The following is an 18,398-nucleotide window of genomic DNA, read 5'->3' as shown; positions in this document are numbered from 1 at the left end:
ATGGAGCCCACCACAGGATCTCAGACTCGGATGGAACCCAGGAGGAGTTGTCCTACATCGGTGACCTCCAGAATGAGCCAGGGGGCCAGTGGGATCCAGACCAGAAGCAAGGTAGGTTGCCTAGCTCCTGCCTCCATCCACAGCCAATAGACTCAAGCCAGACTCTATCCTGGGGTCAGGGGGCTTCGCACTTCATGCTCTCTTCCCAACAACCTCTGACCTCTGACTTCCATCCTCCAGCCCTTCCGACTCACCCTGATCTTATCCCTGATGCTGTTTTTCTCTGAGCACTCTCCGTTCCCAGGATTCTGCGCCTAGTCACCTCTGTTAATGTCTTTAAGAGACCAAGCCTCTTAAAGGGTCTGGTATGGGAAAGAGAGCTCAGGCTAATCCCAGGGACTAGGTTCTAGAGAGAGGTACAGCCTAAGGATAGAGACCCAGGAATGCTTAAGGGAAGTGTCCGGGCATGTGAGGTAACTTGTCCCTGTACGCCAACTCTTCTAGTTTTGTCTTTTAACCTTCCCAACCTACCTGGATGGCAGGTCTAACTCTCAACATGCTGACAAGGGTGCTTGGGAAACCTTCTAGGAAAAAGCTTTGGTGCCCCTCACTTCCAGCCTTCCCACTTTCCCAACTCTCCCCCAAAACCTCCTGGCCCCCCAGCCTGGCAGGTGCTGACATGAGCCTAGGCCCCTCTGAGTCAACCCCTTGGGGCGGCCCCGCCTGCCTGCCCTGACTCATATGTTGGGAACGGGCCTCCCACCCCAGGCATGGGGGGGGGGGGCAGAAGCTGGAAAGAGGTGGCAGAGAGGGCCAAGCAGCCCTTCTGAAGCCTCTGTACAGGTAGAGGCTGGGGTGAGTTTCTAGGTTTGCAGGTCAGGGGGTGGACATATTGTCCACCTCACTGGGTTCTCTTATTGAGTTGTCAGGCCCAGGTTTAGGGCCATCATGGAGTTGATTTTGACCCTAAAACTCCAGCCCTCAGGTACTTTATCCTCTACCTGGACTCTATAAACCTGAAACCGTCTCTGGATGCCAACCCTGCTGGGACCTCACCAAGCCTGGGTCCAGCTGTCTTGGAGGCTGCTTGGTCTTTGATGCTCTAGCGCTCCCAACCCCCAAGCTGGGACACTCCTCATACGGCTTGTAGTGACAGGCCCCCACAGGCTCCCTGCCCTACTCTCATACTAAGAACGCTGGCCCCCACGGGGCTTGGAAGACTGAGAGCAAGTAGAACCCATGTCCCTGTGGCCCTGTCCTGGGATAGGAGAAAAGGGAAGGCCAGGCGACTTGAGGACACGCAGGGCCAGTTCTTCCGCCCAAATTCCACCTTAAACCGGCAGAGGCCCCTCCCTCCCACCTGGCCCAGGTGTCCCCGCCCCCAGCCAAGCTCTGGGCTGGGCGGGCGGGCGTCTGTCTAAGAGAGCCAGCCAGGAAGAGACTCTGGAACCGGGCCTCGAGGGACAAGACCGGGGAGCGAGAGGCCCAGGACAGGTGGGCTGGCTAGTCGCCCCTGTCACTATGCAGGAAGGTAACTTCCTGCTGTCTGCCCTGCAGCCTGAGGCTGGTGTTTGTTCCCTGGCGCTGCCCTCGGACCTACAGCTGGATCGCCGGGGTGCTGAGGGGCCGGAGGCTGATCGACTTCGAGCTGCCAGAGTCCAGGAGCAAGTCCGAGCCCGCCTCCTGCAGCTGGGCCAGCAGTCGCGGCACAATGGGTCTGCTGAGCTCGATGGCTCCACGGAGAGCGCCAGAGGTAGGCCAACTCTGAACATGGTAGGCAACAGGGTGATGAAATTGGTAGTGGTAACAGTGGCTGGTGGAGGTGGCTAGGACAGGAGTGGTGGCGCGAGGGACAGAGGCGTACAAGCTCAGGGGTTCAGGCTTTGACTCACCTTACAGAGGCCTGCTCTGAGTCACTGCCCCGCCCCAGCAAGCATAGGGAGCAGCCTGGGTGGGGCATCCCTCCTTCCCCAGCCAGGACAGGGGTCCTGGGGCTGGGCCTACCCACTCCGTAAGTTGGAAAGACTTGGGAGGCATAAGGTAAGCAGCCAGGCCCACCTGTTGTCAACACCTCCCCCACATACATCCCCTCCCAGCACCATAGAATGAAGGCATTCTTGAGATCTCTGAGAGGCCAGAGTGCCTCCTAACCAAATGGGAGTGCGTACAAAAGTAGCATGAGAGAGAGGGATGATCCTGGATGGAGCCCAGGTCTGTCTGGAGCAGGGGCTCCCTGAGGAATTGCAGAACTGGGCCTACCAGGAGTGACCCAGTTACACTTCATGAGAATAGCCCGCAGGGTGCTCCTCAGGGGCTGTGTGTGTGTGTGTTAGAGGGTCACTGAGACATGCTAGGCTCAGGACAGTCACTCCAGAAACATCATTCCCATGCCTGCTAGGCTACAACAACAGGAATGAAATTTAGACAGTACAATGAACCTCTGTTCGGAGGTCCAGACCTCAGTTCACAGTGGTCCCATGATGTCTGGCCAGAAGGAGAGGGCTGTCTGGCAAATGGGCAGGTCAGGAACTGGCTTGCTGCCTAAAATCTTTCTGAGCCTAAGTCTTACTGGAGCCAAGTTGATGCCCAGGGGTCATGGGGTGGGGGAGGGTACAGGGAAGGGTTAATTACCACCTGGCTACCCTGCTAATTAGGGGGGAGGAGGATAGTAATTTGGGGGTGGGTGTAAGGTCCCCCAGGCTGGGGTGTGCCCCCTAGGCTGGCCCTCACTAGCGTCAAAGGGTTAACAGCCCCTGCCCAGAAGCCTCATTAACCTGGGTGGGTCTGGGGAACATCAGACTGTCCACCCCCTGAGCAGAATCGGAAGGAGTGAAGGAAGGCCCCTTCCTCATACTGATACTGACCTCTGTGCTCTGCTCAGGATACTCTTCCCAGAACCAAAGGAGCCTTAGCAAAGGCTGAGTCCACCCAAGGCCTGCCCACTGTCACCATCAGCTCTTGGGATGATGTTTCCTGTGAGGCCTCACCTCTGCCTCTCTACTCTGCACTCTCTCTGTTCATTCAGTTGCCTGTTTTGTCTTTGGTTTTTAAAGATCTATGTATGTGAACACACTGTCACTGTCTTCAGGCACATCAGAAAAAGGCATCAGATCCCATTACAGATGGTTATGAGCCACCATATGGTTGCTGGGAATTGAACTCAGGACCTCTGGAAGAGCAGTCAGAGCTCCTAGCCACTGAGCCCCAGATGCCTGTTTTCTATACGCCTGTGTGATCTTCTTTTCACCTTCTCTTCCACCAATCCATTCATCTACCTATCATTCCAAACTTCTGACCAGCCCTCCCTTCCCTCCCACCCACGTTTCTGTCCACTGACCATAGAACTGGGCTGTCACCTGGTCCTCAACTAATGTGCAGCTGGATGGGATAGGCGTGGTGACTGCCTCAGGTTCTACCAGGTGGCTCTACCACTGCCAATCTGAGCAGACTGATCCAGAGAGACTGGATCCTTGGCCTGTACAATTTCACTCCCTTGTGACTGTGGTACAGACACAGACTGGGCACAAGAGGAGCTCATTGGAGGTCACAGTGGGTTGAGGTAGGATGGGCTGACTTCCTGAAGGGGCCAGATGCTCTGCTCTGGCAGGGACTGAGCAGCTGATGGAGAGAGACCCTGGCATATTCTCCAGGCAGTCCACAGGTTAGCAGGGTGAGTTGTCTGAACTCCTTTGAACAGAGAAGGCAGTTTGGAGTTCTAGGGAAAGAGGGCTGACCAGAACAGACTGGATGAAGCCAAGCCTCGGCCACGGCAGAACCACGGAAAGGGGATTAGCTCCAAAACCGACTTGGCCTCCTTGCCCTGGGTCTGATGTCACACCCAGGACTGTGATCAGAGACCTCTGGCAGAAAGAAGAAAAACAGCCAACACTTTTCTGTCACGGTCTCTGTCCATAGGCTTGCCCAGGGGTCAATACCACACTATGCAGACTGGCTTCAGCTCCCGATCCCAGGGCATGAGTGGAGACAAGACCTCGGTGAGTCAGCTCTACAGTCCACACTGAGGGGGAGGCTCTACAGGGGAGGCTGGGCGCTCCAGATCAGAAGGGGAGGGTACCAGGTAAACCCCACATACCCCTTCACTGTGCCCTCCCCTCCCATAGACCTTCCGGCCCATCGCCAAGCCGGCCTACAGCCCAGCCTCCTGGTCTTCCCGCTCAGCCGTGGATCTGACCTGCAGTCGGAGGCTGAGTTCTGCTCACAATGGGGGCAGTGCCTTTGGGGCTGTGGGATATGGGGGTGCCCAGCCTATGCCCACCCGGCCAGTGTCCTTCCATGAGCGAGGTGGGGCAGCCAGCAGAGCTGACTATGACACATTATCCCTGCGCTCACTGAGGCTGGGGCCAGGGGGCCTGGACGACCGTTACAGCGTGGTATCTGAGCAACTGGAGCCTGCAGCCGCCTCTACCTACAGGGCCTATGCTTATGAGCGCCAGGCTAGCTCAAGCTCTAGCAGAGCAGGAGGCCTGGACTGGCCAGAGGCCACTGAGGGACCACCCAGCAGGACCATCCGTGCACCTGCCATGCGAACCCTACAAAGATTTCAGAGCAGCCACCGAAGCCGTGGGGGTACTGGGTCAGTGTCAGGTGCTGGCCTGGAGCCAGTGGCCCGAGCTCCGTCTGTGCGCAGCCTCAGTCTTAGCCTGGCTGACTCAGGCCACTTGCCGGATGTACGTGGGCTGGACAGCTACACAGGCCATCGGACCCTGCAGAGGCTCAGCAGTGGGTGAGGAGCTGGGCTTGGAGCAGGGAGGGGAACTATATCACTGTCTGGCCCAAATCTAAGGTCTGCCTGGCCACTGACTAACCCCTGACTCTACAGCTTTGATGACATTGACCTGCCTTCAGCAGTCAAGTACCTCATGGCCTCAGACCCCAACCTGCAGGTGCTGGGAGCAGCTTACATCCAACACAGATGCTACAGTGATGCAGCAGCCAAGAAGCAGGTGACAAATCCCACTGACCATCCCCTGCTATCTCTCGATGACTGCCCCACCGGCCCTGATGTCCCGGATGACTGTCCTCGCTAGCCCCCAACCTTCCCTGAACTATGATCCTTAGCCCTGCTTGCTAATCACTAGGCTGGCTGGGCAAACCTCACCTTTCTGTGTCCTCAGCAAAGAAAGGGTGGAAATGCCCTGTTTGTATATTCCCGCATCGCCGATATACACCTGCACACATATACATTATGTGCACATAGCTGTGGCACATCTATGCTGCGTCATCTCCATATGCCTGAATTTACATGCACAGTCCTGTATATGCCTGTAGCATATATAATCACCGTATCCATACACCTGCACCCCCAAAATATGTTTGCACGCCTTGGGTACAGACTTGCCTATCCTACCCTGTACCATCTGGATTACCTACTTACATATGCACTTAGTTCCATGCCTGCAGACACGTCTGCATGCATTTTCAGTCTGCATGTGTCCACATACATGTGTATATATGTGCCACAGGCTCGCAGCCTTCAGGCAGTGCCTAGGCTGGTGAAGCTCTTCAACCACGCCAACCAGGAGGTGCAGCGCCACGCCACAGGTGCCATGCGCAACCTCATCTATGACAATGTAGACAACAAGCTGGCACTGGTAGAGGAGAATGGCATTTTTGAGCTGTTGCGGACACTTCGAGAGCAGGATGATGAGCTACGCAAAAATGTTACAGGTACCCTTGTGCCTCTTCCTCTCCACTCTGTCCCCTCCTTCTGCCCTCCCACCTGTCCTATCCCCACCCCTCTCTTGCATACTCCTCTCTTTTCCTCCCTTATCCTCAACAATCTTCATCTTATGCCTTCTCTGTCCCATCTTGCATTTTGGAGGGTTTGTTGCTCAAGTTTCTTGCTGCTGTTGTTGCTTATCTGATTTACCATCACTTGGTGGATATGAATGTATCCAACAAGCGGACATGTGTCGGTCAGAGGGCAACTTTAGTAGTCTCCTTCCACCATGGGTTCTGGGGATCAAACTAAGGAAACTGGGCTTGGGCAGAAAGCACCTTTACCTGCTGAGCCATTTCATTTATTTATTATCTATCTATCTATCTATCTATCTATTTATTTATTTTAGACAGGAACTTACTATACAGCCTTGGCTGTTTTGAAACTCACTATGTAGATCAGGCTAGTTTTAAAGCCATAGAGATCTGCCTCTGCTTCCTGAGTGCTGGGATTAATGATGTGTACCACTAAGCCTAGTTTATTTTTTTTAAAGACTTGCCTATTTTTTATTTTTTTTTATGTACATGAGGTTTTTGCCTGCATGTTTGTATGTTTACCATATATATGCCTGGTACCCAGAAAGGTCAGAAGAGGGCATTAAATCTTCTGAAAATTGAATTACAGTTGGTGATTAAAAGCCATGTTGGAAATGGGAACCAATTCTGTGCCCCCTATAAAACCAGTAAGTGCTCCACTCCGCCATTTCTCCATCCCCTGATATATTCAATTTATTAATTTTATTTTATATGTATGGATGTTTTGCTTGCATGAAAGTCTGTACACCACATGTATGCCCAGTGCCCATGGGAGTCAGAGGAGGGCATCAGGTCCTTCTAGAACTGGAGTTAGAGATGGTTGTGAACTATCATGTAGGTGCGCGGAATTGAACCCAAGTCCCCTGGAAGAGCATCCTGTGCTCTTAACCACTGAGCCATGTCTCTGGCCTTCCTCAACCCGGTGTCATTGTCCCACTCTGTACACTAAACTATGTGCCACACTCTGGCCATGAACTCACAGCAATCCTGCATCCTTCTGAGCTGTTGTGATAGGCTTGAGCCATCACACCAAGCTAAGCTTACTGTTGTCAGTGTTTGTTACTGTTGCATATGTTGTGAGACAGGGTCTCACTATGTAGCTCTGGCTGACCTAGAACTCATTATATAGACCAGGCTGGGCTCAGATTCACAGGAATTACTTGCCCGTGTTTCTCAAATGCTGGGGTTAAAGGCATGTAACTCTGTGTCTATTGATTGTGGGAGAAGGTCCAGGACAGCCTAAAAATCATGGCAATTCTTCTATTTTTCACTTCCTAAATTCCTAGATTATAAGTGTCTCACCTACAAAACTCTTTTTTGCGACTCCTCTTTCTTCTTGTTTTCTGTGGCACTGGTACAGTACTCCAGTACACTTCTTGTTTTCTGTGGCACTGGTATGTTACTCCAGTACACAAGCAGAGCAAGTGCTCCTCCCCTGAGCAGCATCTTTGAGCCCAGGTTCTCTTTCCATTCGCTTCCACTCCTAAGCCTTCAAATTCCCACACCTTGTTTGTCTTTCTTGCTCTGCTCCTGCCCTTAGCCTGCAAAGGTCACACTGAGGACCTCCCCAAAGGAGCTCTAGAGTAAGGCAAGGCTTCAAGAAAGTGTGGGGTCAAGAGCTAAAGAGATGGCCCAGTGACTAAAGTGTTTGCTGCTCTTCCAAAAGACCCAGGTTCGGTTCCCAGCACCCACAGGAGGCAGTTCATAACTGCATGTAACTCCAGCTGCAGGGGCTCTGATGCTTTCTTCTGGGCTCCATGGGTACCTGAACTCATGTGCTTGTGATGATATACCCACACACGGACACATAACATATTTTTTTTTTAAAGAAAGAAATCTTTGTAAAAAAAAAAAAAAAATGTGGAGAGCCTGCTGTGCACCTTCCCCAGCGGAAGCAAAAGAGCCAGGGAACAGACCCTGACTCCATCCTTGGCCCCATCTTGTGCAGGGATCCTATGGAATCTGTCCTCCAGTGACCACTTGAAGGACCGCCTCGCCCGAGATACACTGGAGCAGCTCACAGATCTGGTGCTGAGCCCCCTGTCAGGGGCAGGTGGGCCCCCCCTCATCCAGCAGAATGCTTCTGAGGCAGAGATCTTCTACAATGCTACTGGCTTCCTCAGGTATGCTAAGTGGAGGCACTGGGCCAGGAGATGCAGAGGGGAGGGAGCCAGTTACCAGAGAAGGATTAGGGAAACTTCTAGAAGAAGCATGTTCATTTGCCCCTATTGACAAGAATGGTTAACCAAGCCCACTGGGAGACATAAACAGCAGAGAAAAGAGAGGGATAGGCAAGACACCCTTTATGATTCATTGAATCAAATCTCTTGTCCTGACATCCATCTTCCTAAACTTTAAGGAGTTAGGTGGGGGGATGAATACGTGAAGGGCAGGGCCAGGAGCATCTGGTAAGATCCAGGAACAGAAGGGCATGGGGGCCAGTACCAACTTGGGATGGATCGACCAGTGCCTGGTGATCTCATCTCCAGGACAGGGGCTTCAGGTTAAGGGTCCCTGAGGTGGCACTTCGAGGCTCCCTGAAGGGTCTGTGTTTGTATCCCTGGGGAATCTCTGATCTGCCTCCATCCCCAGGAACCTCAGCTCAGCCTCCCAGGCCACTCGCCAGAAGATGCGTGAGTGCCACGGGCTAGTGGATGCTCTGGTCACCTACATCAACCATGCCCTGGACGTGGGCAAGTGTGAGGACAAGGTGAGGGGCAGCTGGTGAGCCAAGGGGGCCCAGGGGCTTCGGCCCACTCTGATCACCCTGTGTTCCTCCCTTCAGAGTGTGGAAAATGCTGTGTGTGTGCTGAGGAATTTGTCCTACCGCCTATATGACGAGATGCCACCATCAGCACTGCAGCGGCTTGAAGGCCGTGGGCGCAGGGACATGACGGGGGCACCGCCTGGTGAAGTGGTGGGCTGCTTTACACCACAGAGTCGGCGGCTGCGAGAGGTGAGCCCAAACCTGGGAGGCCAGAGACAGGGAGTACCAGCCTGATGCTCTGACCTCAGTTGTACCCCTGGCTGATCCCTGTACCCTCCCACCAGCTTCCTCTCACAGCTGATGCACTCACCTTTGCTGAAGTATCTAAGGATCCCAAGGGCCTCGAGTGGCTGTGGAGCCCCCAGATCGTGGGGCTGTACAACCGACTGCTGCAGCGCTGTGAACTAAATCGGCATACAACAGAGGCAGCCGCTGGAGCACTGCAGAATATCACCGCGGGGGACCGCAGGGTCAGTAGGCTGACAGGCCCCACTCCTGGTCTTAGGCTAAGCACTCGGGGCTCATGGAAGTAAGCCACACCCTAGGAATTCATGGTGTGCTGCGGGAAGGATCCCTAAGGGTGAGACATAAAACCCTTGCTCAGCCTGAGGAATGGGACCCTTTGTGGATTTGGGTTCGGACATTCTGAGCAGAAGAGTTACCTGATCAGGTCCTGACAGGCAGAAGTAGCAGGCAAGGAATGAAGTGATTCTGCTTCAGTCCTGAACAGGGCTGTCTAGGGCTAGCTGGGCTGTTTCTGAGCTTCACCGTATTCCCTGCCTCTCCTGCAGTGGGCAGGTGTGCTGAGCCGCCTGGCCCTGGAACAAGAGCGCATCCTGAACCCCTTGCTGGACCGTGTTCGCACTGCTGACCACAACCAACTGCGCTCACTGACTGGCCTCATCCGAAACCTGTCTCGGAATGCCAGGAACAAGGACGAGATGTGTGAGTTCTGTCCCTGGTCCAGTACACAGCCCATGTCTCCCAAGGAGCTGGCTTCTGGTTAGCAAGTCAAATGGGGCGGGCAGGTGTGTGTCAGCCCCCAGGGGAGGCAGAGGTTCTGGACACAGGGAATATGGCAGACTGACCCTAACCTCTTATCAGCCACAAAGGTAGTGAGCCACCTGATTGAGAAGCTTCCTGGTAGTGTGGGTGAGAAGTGTCCCCCAGCTGAGGTGCTGGTCAACATCATAGCTGTGCTCAACAACCTGGTAGTAGCCAGCCCCATTGCTGCCCGGGACCTGCTCTACTTTGATGGGCTCCGAAAGCTGGTCTTCATCAAAAAGAAGAGGGATAGGTAAGGGCCAACCAACCCACAACAACATGGCCACAGTATGCCCCACCCATCCAACCTCCTAGTCTTGACCCTGACCCTCTTGAAATGCCCACAGCCCTGACAGCGAGAAGTCCTCCCGGGCAGCCTCCAGCCTCTTGGCCAACCTCTGGCAGTACAGCAAGCTACACCGTGACTTCCGGGCGGTATGTTTTACAGAGTCTGCCAACAGGGTTTTGGGGCATGAGGCTCAGCACAAGATGCAGGTCACCAGGGGAGGGACACAAGCCTGAAACAGAGGCAAGAGGCCCAGGCTATGCTCAGACCATTATGAAGAAGGCAGGATCTCAGGGATAGCAAAGACAGTCCTGATCTCTGTCCTCTCTTCACTGCAGAAAGGCTACCGGAAAGAGGACTTCCTGGGCCCATAGGTGAAGAAGCCTCCTGGAGGTGAAGTGATCCAGCTTCCAAGAGATAGGCTCAGCTCCTGCTGTCCCACAGCACATAGAAAAGGAGCTGATGACCACAGGACCTCTCTCTCTTTCTCTCTTTCTCTGGAGTCCTGTGTGAACCCTTTTCTGGGCCAGGGCCACCAGAAAAGAAAAGGCGCTTTCGACCGGGGCTCGATTGGCTTCTGCAGGCAGGGGGAGGGGAGGGCTTGAGCTGCTCTGGTGTACTGGGTGGTGATTAGTCACAGTGGCAAGGGTGGGGCTGCCCATGGCCTGACAGCTTTGTGACATCAACACTGGGAATAAAGGTGGTTTTTGAACACAGCCCCAGCTCCATGTGTTTCCATGACTGGCCAGAGATCCTGAACTGTACATTGTCCCCAAACATGCCTACCTGTCCCAGAAGACACACCTCCAGGCCTACACGGAGGCCTCCCAAGGCAGAAGACACAGGACAGGGAAGGGAATAAAGGAGATAACCAATCTTACTGCTATCTGAGGCATAAACACAGCAGTGCTGAGGACTTCCGGAACAATCCATGTCATAAACACGCCCAATATTCTCTGTCCACCCTGAGCTAGTGCTAGGAGGTGCCCTGGCCAGAAGATCAGACTGGCTGCACAAGGCTTGAAGTCCAGGAGTATCAAAAGGAGGAAATCAGAAACTACTCCTTGTAAAATTATAAACCGTGGCTTCTTGCTGAAAGATCTGTCCTAATGAGAGAGGACTAGAGACAGTCATACTCCCAACCAAGTGCCAAGGAGGGATACTAGGAGCTATCAGAGCAAGGGATATGATGGGGTAGCTGAGAGTAGAAGGCAGGTTTGAGTGGAGAACAGCCTGAGAAACGTGGTGCTGGTAAGGATGAGAAGGAAAAGTCAGGGTCTCATGGTGGAAGCCATAAGAGGCATAGCAGTTACCACCCAGGGAGAAATAAACCCAGGCAGGAACCAAGAGGATTTATTTTGTGACACCCTGGAACCACACACCTTTCCTGAGGCCCAGGGATAGAGGCAAGGGTTGTTGTGGTCCTGAGAAGTAGTGCCTGCCTCTACCCCGGGAGCTGCCACCATGATCTCATGATCTGGGCTGCTAGGATAAGGGCTACACATCATCCTCAGACACAAGGCAGTAGAAGTCTGTTCGTGCACTGTAGTTTCGAGAGCCAAGGTCAGAGACATCCATTTCACTGCCATGGCCCTCTCCTATGGAGACCCTGCTTTCATGCAGTAGAGTTGGTGGCTCCCCAAAGACAGGTCCACGGACACCTGCAGGATACCACAAGGCCTGAGGCTGCAAGATCTACAGCCAGTCTTCTACTAGGATCTGTGACCAGAAGGGGTTACTTCATGCTCACCCACCAGCCACAGAGACACTAGAAGCTCTGAAAGTTCCCCACAGAGGCCTAAGAATTCCTCCCCAGTAAGAGGCAGTGAGGGCCACTGTCAGTGGAGGTCAAACCTCCTTAGGAGGCAGGATCTCTCGATGCCAGAGTCCTCCAAGCCTGGGTCCTTTCCAGGACGCTGGAGCTGTGTGTGACCCCTTGATCTGCAGAGAGCATACCCAGGTCTCCTTCAGGGTCTGGATCCAGCTCTGACTCCATGGCCCCGCCCTGGGCAGCACGTCCTCTCACGATTAGCATTGGATCTTTGTCATCCTGAAGTCGGGTTTGGGGGTCTCCCTCTACCGGCCTGTATTGCACCTTCCGTGGCAGTGCCAGCTGTAGCTCTTTCCAAAAATCAGAAGAAGGTGTCTGGGGGGCAGGTTTGGACCGTCACTATAAACACATGGAGATCTACAAACTGGAAGCCTCTAGCCACCCAGGCCCAAATAGCACTGCTGGGCTTGCAGGTCCCCTAGCCCTCCAGCATTCCAGGCACCCACTCACAACCACCCACCAAGCCTCCCAATCCCCCAAACCCCCACCCCCACCCCCGACCCCAGCCTTCGCACCACGGAGCCAGGCTTCCAAAGCAACAGGGTCACGAGGTGGCGGTGTTGGCGCAGGAGACGGAGAGCAGGGTGTATGGGCTCACGCCTCTGGCCCTCAAAGGTTATGAAGATGGGTCTGCGGGTGAGCTCCAGTAGGCGGCACAGTCCCTCCCTGCGGAGACCGGATTGTCAGGAGAGACAGGATAGGCCTCCTGGTTCCCAACCCCAAGCCAACAGCCCGACGCACCGGAAGCTCTGGCTACACCAGGGCCGGCTCAGGAAGGCATCTGAAAGAACAACGATGAGACGCCGACAGCGACTCAGGTTCACCAAAAGGTCGGCAGAGGGCTCTGTAGGCAAGGGCGTGGACAGGCGGATGAGAGGCGGGGCCAATAACAAGGGCGGGACTAGGGAACAGAGTAGGCACTTGGAGGCAGAACATGGGCGGTACCCGCGCGCGGCAAGAGGTCGCGGTCCTCTAGGAAGAGCTTGTATCCCCGACGCCTCTCCAACTGAGGCTTCAGAATAAAATTTACAAATTTGCGGTCCTCTGGGCAGTCGCTATAGGACACGTACGCGTCGTATAACTTCCCATCTGTAGAGAAAGCCAGTCAGCACGGCTAGTTATAGAGACACCCGTACTTCATAGCCAGCACTTCTGTGAACATATCTCTTCCTTCGGTTGACCCCAATCCAGTGCCGTTCTGAGACACTGCCTTTCCACTCACTGCCTTTCACCTAGAACCCTCTAGAGCTATTACTCCCTCCACCCAGGACTGAACCCAGCATGCAGCTTGGCCCTTGGCAGAATTCCGTGCCCTAATCCGTGCAGAACCCTACATACCATTCATCTCCACCTCCCCATAAGTGTCTTGGTACCAAAGCAGCACGTTCAGACGACACTTAACATAGAGCAGGGCCGCCAGCAGCAGAACCACCAGGACAAGGAGGGAAGCCAGCACTGCAGCCACATGGCCAGCGGGGCCTGCAGACAGGGAAAATCACTATTCCTTTAACGTTAGGACTACAGGAAACCCTTGCCCTCCACCACCTTGAATTCCCTCACCAGCTCGCCAGAGAGTGAAGGAGTGGGAGCTAACGTTCCAGACAGAACAGGTGAAGGTTCCGTAGTCCTCAGCATTGGTCAAGTTGAGCACCAGAACACTGGACACAATCTCTGAGAAGTTGGCGCTGACCCTGGGAAAAGCAGGCCAAACCCTCACCTGGGGACCAAGAACATCAGGGAATGCCCAAAGTCCTACCTGTCTGGGATACACCCAGGGAGAGATTGCAGATTTGGGCTAAGTAACCAGAATTAGAACCTGGATCATGGGAATCCTTTGGTCACAGGCTTAGTTAGTCAATAGACCATTAAAGACTTAGAATTCTATCCCTAGACTGTCTACAAGATACATGAATAAATGTAGACCTGCTCCCAAAGTCAACCCTCTATCTGTGGCCATGGGAATACTTGCGCATGTCAGGTTTGGACAAGCTGCACATAACCCTCGCTCAGGTGGGTCAGAAAGGCTGGCTACAGGTATATCCCAGTGGTTACTCTAATCCTGGATGCCTCAGTCTCTTACCAGAAGTCCTGATGGACACTGAAGTGGCTTCCATTGCTCAGCGCCAGACCATCTTTTAGCCATTGTACTGATGGCTGCGGACACTGGGGGCTAGAGACTACCCAAGCTGTGCAGTTCAAAGCAACTGCACTGCCAAGGGCAGGCCCCAAGGCCTGGTCTTCAGATGGGGAAAGGAAATTAGGGGCCCTGTCACAGACACCTGCAGAAAGAGTACAAACAGGTCAGCCATGCTGGGGTGCCTACTGCCATGCTATCCACAGATGCTCTATGACCAAGGGGTAAAAAAAAAAAAAAAAACAAAAGAAAGGCAATGGGCGAGTGGCATTAGTGATCATACTACATCCATCATGGATCCTCCAGGACAGGCCTCAGGCTTGCGGTCTTTCCTCAGCTTGTGCTCTGCTGGCCCTCATGTGACAGCCTTGTGCTCAGGGGGAACATTAACAGAAAGAGGAGTGGCCAGAGTCATTTTTGCGCTGAGCCAGCCCAGCCAGAGGAGCCCATCTGTTGGTTCATCTCTGCTGGACGTGAGTCCAGCTTCCACACTACCCCATCAGAGCAGAGCCTGCGTCTGCATCCCTCAGCCTGGCTGGCTTCTACTGAAAAGCTACAGGGACTACGGGTACCAAAGGTTGAAAGAACACATATAGCATTCTAATTTCTTCCTCGGAGACAGGACAAGCCAGAGTCTGGGCTTCCAGGAATCCTCCACTGGCCTCGGACTGCCCTCCTATTTCTCGGAGGCCAAAATGTTCCCATTTTTAAGTAAAAATGTGACCCTAGCAGGAGGCTGGAGAGGTACTCTGAATTACCTCATTTCACATTCACACCCCCAGGACCCCAGTGAGGTTCCTGGGCTTACTGATTCCTGTACGCCTCATCTGGAGGCCTTGGGCAGGAGAAAAGTAGAGGCTTTCATCACTGCCCTGAGTTCAGAACCAACTACTAGAAAGAAGGGGCGAGCATAGGCCCTGACCTCTGGCATGTACCCAAGCACAGAGTTGAGCAGAGAGTGCAACACAGGGCCAGCCTGACAGGGAGAAACTGGGGTGGAGACTTTGTCCTGGCCCTCTCTGGCTTGCCTACCTGCCATGGCTCTTCCAGGACCTCTTCACGGCAGGCCGAATGCGGGTTCCACCCCTGGCACCACGGTGGCTCCTTAACCGAGCAGATGGGCCCACTGAAGGCTGAGAAGGACTCCTTTCTGTCTATTCAGCCAGGTGGACAGGAGGTCCCGGAGGTCAGAGGCTGCCACCATCCCCAGGGGACAAGTTAAACAGGAACAGGATGAGTTAACCAGTAACTGTCAGCCACCAGCAGTACTGGCTGCACACCAGATAGCTAGCTGCCTTGCAACCTCGGCCAGTCTCAGCGTGCTGGGTGAACTCCTAGATACAAGCCCAGAGTAGATTCTGCCTTACACGGTTTAAGAAGGGCAGGCCCATGGACCACCTTCACTTGTTCTGTGGCCACGGTGGTGACTCAGGGACACAGAAGACATGCTCCAAGAAGGATCTGACCTCAGAAGATAGCAGTTAACCTCATTCCTGGCTGTCCCCTGTAATGGATGGATTGCTGTATGCAGGTGGGTGCATGGGTACTTGTCACCTGGCCAGGACCTGGGGATTAAGGGATATAAGCCATAAGTGAAACCTAACTGTAAAGAATTTCTAAAGATTTATTTGTTTTATGTATGTGAGTACATTGTAGCTGTCTCCAGACACACCAGAAGAGGGCATCGGATTCCCATTACAGATGGTTGTGAGCCACCATGTGGTTGCTGGGAATTGAACTCAGGAAGAGCAGTCGGTGCTCTTAACCACTGAGCCATCTCTCCAGCCCCTGACTGAGATTTTGCTCTGGATGCAGCTGCACGTGCACGTGTAAATGGGCACGTCACACCTGTGGACACCCTGACACTCATTTGAGCCAGGAGAAGTAAATGGGATCAGGCTGCTATAGAGGCCACTCTGAAGGACCTTGGGAACCCCTCTGGGTAACCCTAAACACAGATGACTCCCTCTATGTAACAAGCATTTATTGAGTTTCTACTCTTCTCCATGCTGGCTTCATAGACACATGGGCAGCAGGAACATGGGGTCAAGCCCCCAGACCCTGGGCCTGGCCTGCCTCAGATGCCCCTCCTATACCTAAGGCCCCAGAAGCTTTAATGAGTCTCTTACTCTGTCTCCCTTTGCTCTGCGCTGGGTAATGCTCAGTCAGAAAACTCCGGCTTGGGAGCTAGCTCAGCAAGAAGCACCTTACTTTCAGGGGTGCCTTTGGGGTGAAGGGGAGTCCTATTACAATCCCGGAAGCAGAACCACCCACCAAAGCTACTCAGATGACCCCTCAGAGTGACCAGAAGTACATACCCGTGCATAGCCCAGCAGGTCCTAGAGCACATCCTGCCATAACCCTCAACTCCTACAAAGGCAGCTGCAGAGACTGCCAGAAGTCGAGACCGAACTTCCTGGATGTGACTCAATGAAGCAGCAGGTGTCCTCGCCTGTGCCCTCCTCTCTTTCACATTCTGTGTGTGCACATTCCCTCTCTGTCCCCCACTCAGCCACACTGAGTTCACCTTTGCCTATGTGTGCACATGTGTATCTTCCATACAGCACTGCTTTTCCCCACAGGGTTTCCCTACATACACTTCACCTCACAGGCTCATTCCTGAATAACCTGAGGAGCTACAGGTACCCACCCAGCACACACACACCGCACACACAATGTCTTCATGCACCTCAGCTCCATGGCCCTCACTTCAGCCAAGCCTACCTCCAAGGACAGACCACAAGGCCACAGGATCACTCAGAGCAATAGGGAAAACACAGTCACCTGGTTCCAGATCTTTCCTCCAGAAGGGAGATGGCCATTGAGGTCAGTAGCATGCACTTGGGAGCAAATTGTCCCCTCAGCTGGGCCCCAGAGAGGAGCCACAGTATTGTGGCTACCCACAATGCATCACCAAGCTTGGGCGAGGACCCGGCTTTTGTTGATGTATATTTTAGTCAGAACTTTCCCCCGTAGTTTCCTGGCCTTGCAGTCACATCCTCTCCTAAACCTAAACCCCACCCAGGTACCCACCCCTTCCCCTGGCGGGGCGGTTGTTGGCGGTCTTTGCCCCGCCTTCCCTGGCTCTTCCTGTAACTCTGAATAAGAAGGCCACTTCTTCCCGGGCCGCCCTAGTTCCTAAGCACCACATTTGTCCCAGTGCAAGTTACTCCAGGTGGCAGGGGTTAGTGTGATGTGCAGATCCTGGCAAGAAGATGCCCAGCAAAAGTCATCTTAAACGTGCACAAGGGAGACAAGCTGAGTAGGAGGCATGCCTCCTAGATTCTGACACACACACACACACACACACACAGAGACACACACACACACACACACACACACCCTTTGTGTCACAAGGTCTTGCTATGTAATCTTGGTTGACCTGGAACTGTCTATATAGACCAGGCTGGCCAGGAACTCTCAGAGCTCCACCTGCCTCTGTCTCTTGAGTGCTGGGATTAAAGGCATGCACCAAGCCTGGTAACATTTTTTTTTTTTTAAATACTATTCTCATTGAATTTATTTATGCTATCTGCCCCCAACCCCCACAACAACAACAAAAAGCCCCATCCATGACTCACCTCTGACCTACTGTGGCAAAGGGGATCTCTCAGAAACAGGTGACCAATAATGAAACCTAGAGCATGTTTATCTCTGATCCTTACCCTGTCCACTTCCTAGGCGAAAGACTGGGAGGAGTGAATAGCTGTGAAATCTCACAGGCATTAGCTTAGAGCTGAGGTGAGGTAGCAGAGCCCTTTTCTTTCTTCCTTTCTTCATTTTTAAAAATGGTTATTTTATTATTTACATTTCAAATGTTGTCTCCCTTCCCAGTCTCCCCTTTACAAACCCTCCATCTCTTCCTCCCTCCTCTTTGTCACTAAGAAGGTGCTCCCCACCAACCCACTCACTCCCCACTCTGCCTCATTGCTCTAGCATCCCCATTGAGCTTCCACAGGACCAAGGGCCTCCCCTCTCACTGATGCTGGATAAGGCCACCTCTGCTACATATGTAGCTGGAACCATTGACCCATCCATGTATATTGGTTGCTGGTTTAGTCCCTGGAAGTTCTGGGTTGAGTGGGGGGTCCAGTTAGTTGATATTAGTGTTCTTCCTATGGGGTTGCAACCCCCTTAAGATCCTTCAGTCCTTCCCCTAACTCTTTCATTGGGATCCCCCGGTTCTTTCCAATGGTTGGTTGGTTGTATCTACATCTGTAGTCAGATGCTGGCAGAGCCTCTCAGAGGATAGCCATACCAGGCTCCTATCTAGGAGCACATCTTGGCATCAGCAAAAGTGGTGGGATTTTGTGTCTGCAAATGGGATGGATCTCGAGGTAGGGTGGTCTCTGGATGGCCTTTCCTTCAGTCAGCAGAGCCTCTTTATAAGTACCAAAACACAAGAGCCCCTGGCTCCAATGTGGGACAGGGGAGAAGACAGCTGGTTTCTCCTATTGCTACCGATGACTCCCCACAACCTGAGATTGTTTTGAGCCTTGGGGTCCAGTAGGAATATTTACAGACTTGAACAAGGGTCTTCTCAAGTTCCTGGCTCTCCCTT

General features: G+C 53.3%; 2 protein-coding genes across 3 annotated transcripts; one reads left to right on the top strand and one right to left on the bottom strand.

Annotated features, from left to right (window-relative positions):
* PKP3 (plakophilin 3) lies at nucleotides 1–10,304 on the top strand (the record flags this gene model as incomplete). Of its 2 annotated transcripts, XM_080911850.1 has the most annotated exons (14): nucleotides 1–111; nucleotides 1,558–1,753; nucleotides 3,916–3,995; nucleotides 4,122–4,744; nucleotides 4,841–4,964; nucleotides 5,484–5,688; nucleotides 7,724–7,898; nucleotides 8,368–8,485; nucleotides 8,561–8,731; nucleotides 8,827–9,012; nucleotides 9,334–9,487; nucleotides 9,647–9,839; nucleotides 9,934–10,021; nucleotides 10,211–10,304. In XM_080911850.1, the coding sequence occupies 14 exons, from the start codon at nucleotides 1–3 to the stop codon at nucleotides 10,244–10,246; spliced, it is 2,460 nt and encodes an 819-aa protein (XP_080767976.1). In that variant the 3' UTR covers nucleotides 10,247–10,304. The 2 variants fall into 2 exon arrangements, with proteins under 2 accessions (XP_080767976.1, XP_080767977.1); XM_080911851.1 differs by lacking the exon at nucleotides 1–111 and having other exon boundaries at nucleotides 1,467–1,753.
* Nucleotides 10,305–11,283: 979 nt separating this feature from the next.
* Nucleotides 11,284–14,994, bottom strand: SIGIRR (single Ig and TIR domain containing). Its single transcript, XM_080913617.1, has 9 exons — nucleotides 14,870–14,994; nucleotides 13,784–13,982; nucleotides 13,264–13,394; nucleotides 13,042–13,182; nucleotides 12,649–12,792; nucleotides 12,445–12,547; nucleotides 12,219–12,369; nucleotides 11,829–12,018; nucleotides 11,284–11,533 (listed from the first exon to the last, which is right to left on the bottom strand). Exons 1-9 carry the CDS (start codon nucleotides 14,874–14,876, stop codon nucleotides 11,370–11,372), a joined length of 1,230 nt encoding a protein of 409 aa, XP_080769743.1. The 5' UTR covers nucleotides 14,877–14,994; the 3' UTR covers nucleotides 11,284–11,369.
* Between the last annotated feature and the right edge of the window lie 3,404 nt (nucleotides 14,995–18,398).

This window comes from Micromys minutus (assembly GCF_963924665.1).
Source record: "Micromys minutus genome assembly, chromosome: 2".
NCBI classification, from domain to species: Eukaryota; Metazoa; Chordata; class Mammalia; order Rodentia; family Muridae; genus Micromys; species Micromys minutus.
This window is presented reverse-complemented; position numbering and strand designations above follow the sequence as displayed.

Bases quoted from the DNA above. Each gene is read 5' to 3' on its own strand.
- SIGIRR (XM_080913617.1), bottom strand. The intron at 12,793-13,041 runs GTATGTAGGGTT...CTTTCTCTACAG, and splicing joins TGGGGAGGTGGAGATGAATG to ATGGGAAGTTATACGACGCG. The intron at 11,534-11,828 runs GTATGCTCTCTG...GGTATCCTGCAG, and splicing joins AGACCCTGAAGGAGACCTGG to GTGTCCGTGGACCTGTCTTT.